The sequence below is a fragment of the Nicotiana tabacum genome, chromosome 22 (assembly GCF_000715075.1).
Source record: "Nicotiana tabacum cultivar K326 chromosome 22, ASM71507v2, whole genome shotgun sequence".
Lineage (NCBI taxonomy): Eukaryota > Viridiplantae > Streptophyta > Magnoliopsida > Solanales > Solanaceae > Nicotiana > Nicotiana tabacum.
In genome coordinates this window covers 9860233-9866704 of record NC_134101.1, presented here as the reverse complement: position 1 = coordinate 9866704, position 6472 = coordinate 9860233, and the positions used below count along the sequence as shown (strand labels likewise).

The 6472-nt window shown below is 39.9% G+C and overlaps 1 protein-coding gene across 1 annotated transcript; it reads left to right on the top strand.

The window, feature by feature from the left end:
- Nucleotides 1–613: 613 nt before the first annotated feature.
- Nucleotides 614–3217, top strand: LOC107789723 (protein LATERAL BRANCHING OXIDOREDUCTASE 1). Its single transcript, XM_016611587.2, has 4 exons — nucleotides 614–1068; nucleotides 1865–2112; nucleotides 2188–2515; nucleotides 2599–3217. Exons 1-4 carry the CDS (start codon nucleotides 823–825, stop codon nucleotides 2851–2853), a joined length of 1077 nt encoding a protein of 358 aa, XP_016467073.1. The 5' UTR covers nucleotides 614–822; the 3' UTR covers nucleotides 2854–3217.
- The last annotated feature ends 3255 nt before the right edge of the window (nucleotides 3218–6472 follow it).

The following is a 6472-nucleotide window of genomic DNA, read 5'->3' as shown; positions in this document are numbered from 1 at the left end:
TTAAAACTTAAGAGTTGGAACGAGTTTACCGAATTGACGAACAACTTGTTGGAAATTGGTTATGGTTGAAAACTTCAATTCACCAACTTCACAATTGTAACAATAAAGTAAGCAATAGTAGCAATTATAGAAGTAAATTAGAGAGAGATTTGATGATTTTGTAAGAAAAAATAAAATAATGATGGGGTATTTATAGTTGAAAATAGGGAAAAAGTGTAATTATAAAAAGTTTGGGATTAAAACAAAATTGGGGGGGTTAAATGGCTATTTTATAAATAGCCAACGACTATTTTTGATAGCCCAACGACTATATTTTATTTTTAAAAAAAAAAATTTTAAAAATAGCTGTTGGGACCGTTTGACCCGCTAAGGGACCGGGACGGTCCCGAGCCCTGGCGGGCCAACGGGCTCAAATCATAGAACCGGCCCACGAGACCAGACCAAACGATCCTGACACATTTGGCCCGCAGTCCCGAGCCTAGACCGGCCCACTTGCCGGCCTTAGTTTCAGATGTACGAATAATAATTAGAGTATACCAAAAGAAGGCCGCAAATCTTGCCAGCACTGCTCTTCTCTTTCTTTATCAGAAGAATCACTGTCAATTTCACTTGTTCCAATTAAAGTAAGGAAACCGAGAAAATAGTGCAGTATTAAACTATCCATTTTATGACTAACTGTATTTTCCAGCTACTAAAAAAAGTCCACCTCTAGTTTATGTGTTTTTTTCTTGGGAATTACATCAACTGTTAAAACAAAACAAAAAAAGCAAAGCAAACAACAAGATCTGCAACTAGCCTAGATTTTTGCTTCTTACAGAAACCATGGCTGAAACTCTCCCTCCTGCTGCAAAGGTAGAAACAGTTTTCAAGTCAGTTCAAGAACTGGCAAACAGCAAACAAATTCCAGAAAAGTATATTCATACACAAGGCTCAATCAATACATTTCCTCCACTGCTGGATTTACCAGAAGTTGATCTTAGTCTTATCATTTCATCACCCCATTCCCCCGCCCGAGAAAAAGAGCTCAACAAACTTCAATCCGGTCTCAAGTCTTGTGGCTGCTTTCAGGTCTGACTTTGACTACTTAAGTATTTATTATTTGATCTATATTTTTGACATAGGAAGTCCAACGCGAGCATTACTTAGATATGACAATCCATTAAAAAAAACACCAATACTAAGATTGGCTAGAACAAGGTGATTATCATGACGTAGGTTTGTCTCTGGTCTAGATCAACTGAGGCTAGAACAAGGTGATTATCTTGGCGTAGATCTGTCTCTAGCCTAGATCAACCTAAGTTAAATGAAGTATTTATTGTTCTGCTTAAGAAATCATTATTTAGGAGCATTACCAAAGTGTTCCAAAGGTGAAATTATCTTGACGTAGGTCTGTCTCTGGCCTGAAATGTGGAACCATATATCAAAATCGAGTGTCTTTTGGATTTTTGATTTTATTTCATTAAGTTCAACTAATTGCAGTGTTAGCAATGTTGTCACAGTTGACCACAATAATTTTTTGTTCAAAAGCATTTTGTAATCTTGGAAATGGTTTTTTTCATTGGCTTGTGATTGACAGAAAGGAAAGTAGAACTCAAACTTCAGAGGATCCCAAAAGAAAAGTGAATGAAAATGTGGAAAACGAAATTATGGTAAAAGTCACTGCATCTAAGAATAGGAAAATAACAAGAGTGTCGCAAGAGGATGATATCAAAGTAGTAAAAGAAGAAGAAGAAGATATGAATGTCAATGAAAAGAGGGGGTACTTAACTCATTCTATTTGTAAGCTATCTATATGCTCTCTGCACTCTTGGTTGTACTATCCGTTTAAGAGTAACATATACATGGGGTAATATTTGAAATTCAGGTCATAAATCATGGAATAGCAGATTCATTTCTTGACAAAGTGCGCGATATTAGCAAACAGTTCTTTGCACTTCCAACTGAAGAGAAGCTTAAATATGCCAGAACAATGGATGACATTGAAGGATACGGAAATGATTCAGTTCTTTCAGAAAAGCAAACACTTGATTGGACCGACAGATTGTATCTAAATGTGATGCCGCAAGACATAAGGAAACTCCAATATTGGCCCCAAAAACCTGAATGTTTTAGGTATATGTTCTCTCCTTTTTACTCCGAAATGAAGAAATTAGAAGCATAGGGCTAAAAAGATTACCTTACTTGCAGGGAAGTTTTTGAAGAATATATCAAGAATATGAAGTTGTTGAGTGAGTCCCTCCTAAAGGCCATAGCGACGTCATTGCACTTGGAGGAGAACTGCTTTTTGGACCAGTGTGGAGAACGAGGAATGATGGTTGCACGATTCAACTTCTATCCTCCATGCCCGAGGCCTGATATTGTACTCGGAGTCAAACCACATGCCGATGGATCAGCCATTACTCTCCTGTTGCAAGACAAAGATGTTGAAGGGCTTCAGGTTCTAAAAGATGATCAATGGTGTAGAGTGCCCGTTGTCCCATATGGTATCCTCATTAATGTTGGAGATCAAGTTGAGGTATATCCATCTTTAGGACAGAGTTGTCAAATCTCAAATATTGTACGTCATGTAAAATTCTCAGAATTGTTGTTTCCTTGCAGATTATGAGCAATGGAATCTTTAAGAGCCCGGTGCACAGGGTGGTGACGAACACAGAAAGAGAAAGAAACACTCTTGCTGTTTTCATTATGCCAGATGTAAATGTTGAGATTGGACCAGTGGAAAAGCTTATCAATGAGGAAAGGCCAAGACTGTACAAGAACATTAAGAATTATGGTGAACTCTTCTTCCAAAACTATCAGCGCGGGAGAAGACCTATAGAAGCAGCAATGATATGCCAAGAACTCGATAGTTGATAACAAAAGCTAAGAGAGCATCAATTTCAGTTCCTTCTTTCTCGATTTGTATTTTAATTCGTAATTTTTTCAAGATTGTCTCATGTAACTTCTGTTTAGTACCACTTTCTTTCAATAATAGAAGTATGAGTTTAAGTTATATACACCAGAAGTATAGGAACCTTTTACACTATCAGGTCACCCAAAAGATATTTGCATGTAAGACTCCTTAAAATATGAGATTTGTAATCTTTAAAACAAGATAGGTTATTTGCTATAGCATGTAAGGCGACCTGATGGTGTAAAATGTTCTTACACTGACGGTATGTAACGACCCGGCTGGTTGTTTTGAGAGTAATAGCCTCGATCCCCTATTTATTGCTTCTCCCATATCTTTTTCTGCTATTGTGACTTGCTGAGAGGTTTCGTTTTGATTTTTGGAGTGATTTGGGACACTTAGTCCCTAAACGAAAGCTTAAGTCTTATGATTTTGACCGTAGTCGGAACTGTGTAAAGACGACTCCGGAATGGAATTTCGTCGGTTCCGTTAGCTCCGTTGGGTGATTTTGGACTTAGGAGCGTGTTTGGATTGTGTTTTGGAGGTCCGTAGCATATTTAGGTTTGAAATGGCGAAAGTCGAATTTTTGGAGATTTAGACCGGTAGTGGAAATTTTGATATCGGGGTCGGATTCCGATTCCGGAAGTTGAAGTAGGTCCGTAATGTCGAATAAAACTTGTGTGCAAAATTTGGGGTCAATCGGACGTGGTTTGATTGGTTTCGGCATTGGTTGTCGAATTTGGAAGTTTCAAATTCTTTAAAATTGAATCGGAGGATAATTCGTGATTTTAGCGTTGTTTGATACGGTTTGAGAGCTCGACTAAGTTCGTATAGTGTTTTAGGATTGGTTGGTATGTTTGGTCGAGGTCCTAGGGGCCTCGGGTGAGTTTCGGATTGAGTTTGGAACTTATGCAATTGCTGGAGCTGTTGCACCTAGTGTAATCGCACCTGCGCACTTTGGGCCGCAGGTGCGGCACCGCAGAAGCGGCCATGGAGCCGCAGAAGCGGTTTTGACCCTGTCCAGCTGGGACCGCAGGTGCGGCCATAGATCCGCAGAAGCGGACGCGCAGAAGCGGAAGAGAAGCGCAGATGCAGGCTCGCAGAAGCAGCCCTTGTTCGCAGATGCGGACTCAGTCCCCCTTAAGTGATTTTCGCACCTGGGATGGAATTTCCGCAGGTGCGGTTGAAGGCTCGCAGGTGCGAGATGTCTGCACAGAACACTTAGATGTAAGTGTTCGCGATTTTTGCTTATTTTCGACATTTTGAGCTCGGGTTTGGCGATTTCTTGAGAGCATGTTTTAGGGGTCTCTTGAGGTAAGTCCCTTGTTCTTATTTTTGATCAATAATCTTGCTTCCCCATGTATTTTTCCACCTAGTTAGTATGTATTTAAGGTGGAAATTTGAAATTTGAGGCTAGGGATTTGGAAGTTTGATTTGTGGATTTGGAGGACCATTTGTTGTCGGATTTTAGTAAATTTGATATGGTTAGACTCGTGAGTGAACGGATTTTCGTATTTTATGACTTTTACCCGATTCCGAGAAGTGGGCCTCACGGGCGATTTTTGAGTTAATTTCGAAATTTTCGTTAAAGTGTTGATTTCGTTAATTAGATGAGTCTATTATTGTTGTATTTATGATATGTAATTGTGTTTGGCTAGATTTGGGTCATTCAGAGTCGGATAATCGAGGAAAGGGCATTCTTACGGATTGATTGAGCTTGACTCGAGGTAAGTGGCTTGCCTAACTTTGTGTAGGGGAAATCCCCTTAAGATTTGGAACTATTGTGATATGTGAGCGCCGTGTACGTGAGGTGACGAGTACGTACACGTGCTAGTTGTGGAAAAACCCGATATTCTTACTGAGCATCAATCTTGTTTTCCTTTTATTTTGAGTTATACCATTTTTATGAGTATTAATCTATTTTCATTCTTAATTGAGTTATTCCCATTTGCGTAGCTATGTTGTTTAGTCTAATACAACATGTCTACGTGTCTTAATTGCCTATGTGAACTCTGTGCAGCATGCTTAGTGAATTTCCTGCTTCTTCCTTGACTGGTACTTAGTCTAAATCGTAAGATTTCGTGATGTAGTTGCATTTCTATTGTTTGCGCTGCATATTTACTTTGGGACTACGGAACGGTATTCCGGGAGATCCCCATGTACTGCATATTTACTTTGGGACTACGGAACGGTATTCCGGGAGATCCCCTGCACATTTACTTTGGGAGTACGGAACGGTATTCCGGGAGATCCCCCTGCACATTTACTTTGGGACTACGGAACGGTATTCCGGGAGATCCCCATGTACTGCATATTTACTTTGGGACTACGGAACGGTATTCCGGGAGATCTCCTGTACTGCATATTTACTTTGGGACTACGGAACGGTATTCCGGAAGATCCCCTGCACATTTACTTTGGGAGTACGGAACGGTATTCCGGGAGATCCCCCTGCACATTATTCCCCTGCACATTTACTTTGGGACTACGGAACGGTATTCCGGGAGATCCCCCTACACATTTACGTTTGGGACTACGAGACAGTATCTCGGGAGATCTCCTGTTGTGTTTCTGTGTACTGAGCTGTTACCTTCTACGATTTCATTTTTGCTAAATTTCAGCCTTTATTTTATTGCGGCATTACACTCTATATTATTTTATTATATATTTACCAGTAGGGCTCTGACCTGACCTCGTCACTACTCGACCGAGGTTAGGCTTGGCACTTACTGGGTACCGATTGTGGTGTACTCATGCTACTCTCTGCACATGTTTTTCGTGTGCAAATCCAGGTGCACCTTATCAGTCGCACTATCAGTGAGCCGGGACAGCTTTGGAGACTTCAAGGTATATCTGCCGCGTCCGCAGACCTCGGAGTCCCCTTCTACTCTTTCTCATGTCCATTATCTTCTGTATTTTTCCTTGTTAGACTCTGATGTATAGAGACACTAGATTTTTCCTTCTGTAGTTTGTGATTCATGATGTTTCGGATTTTGGGATTTGTTGTGTATTTTTGAACAGTTGGTTAAATTTATATATTTATTTCATTATTCCGCAAAATGTTAGGCTTACTTAGTTGTAGAGACTATGTGCAGTCACGACGTGACACGGAAGGGAAATTGGATCGTGACACGGTGTATATAACTTAAACTCTAGAAGTATATATTTCTCTCTAAGTCCAACCTGTAGTAGCTCGTTAAAGTAGTTGAATCTTTTTCACCCTGGAAAATGGAGACACTGCAACTTCCTTTGCCTGAATAGAAGTATCTATTTCTCTCCAACTTCAACCTGCACTGAAATGAAAATAAGAGGAGTTAGAGTAGTTGAATCTTGTTCACCATGGAAATTGGAGAAAGTATGAGTATTTTTCCCTGAATTGAGATACATTACAGACCAAAAGTTTCTGTCCACTTGCTCCTGCAATTTACCCAGAAATTGTGGAATAACCGAAAGAATCTTGCATAAGGACTAAGGTAAAGGTGATGACATCGTACCATGCTACCAATAATACTAGTTATATAGTACGTTTCACAGCCTCTGGGTTTTGGTCAGATAAGCAATTAGATGTAGCACTTCATCTGT

Excerpts from the sequence above, each read along its gene's own strand:
- LOC107789723 (XM_016611587.2), top strand. The coding sequence starts at position 823 with ATGGCTGAAACTCTCCCTCCTGCTGCAAAGGTAGAAACAGTTTTCAAG. Across the intron at positions 2,113-2,187 it reads CAAAAACCTGAATGTTTTAG|GGAAGTTTTTGAAGAATATA; the intron begins GTATATGTTCTC and ends CCTTACTTGCAG. Across the intron at positions 2,516-2,598 it reads ATGTTGGAGATCAAGTTGAG|ATTATGAGCAATGGAATCTT; the intron begins GTATATCCATCT and ends GTTTCCTTGCAG.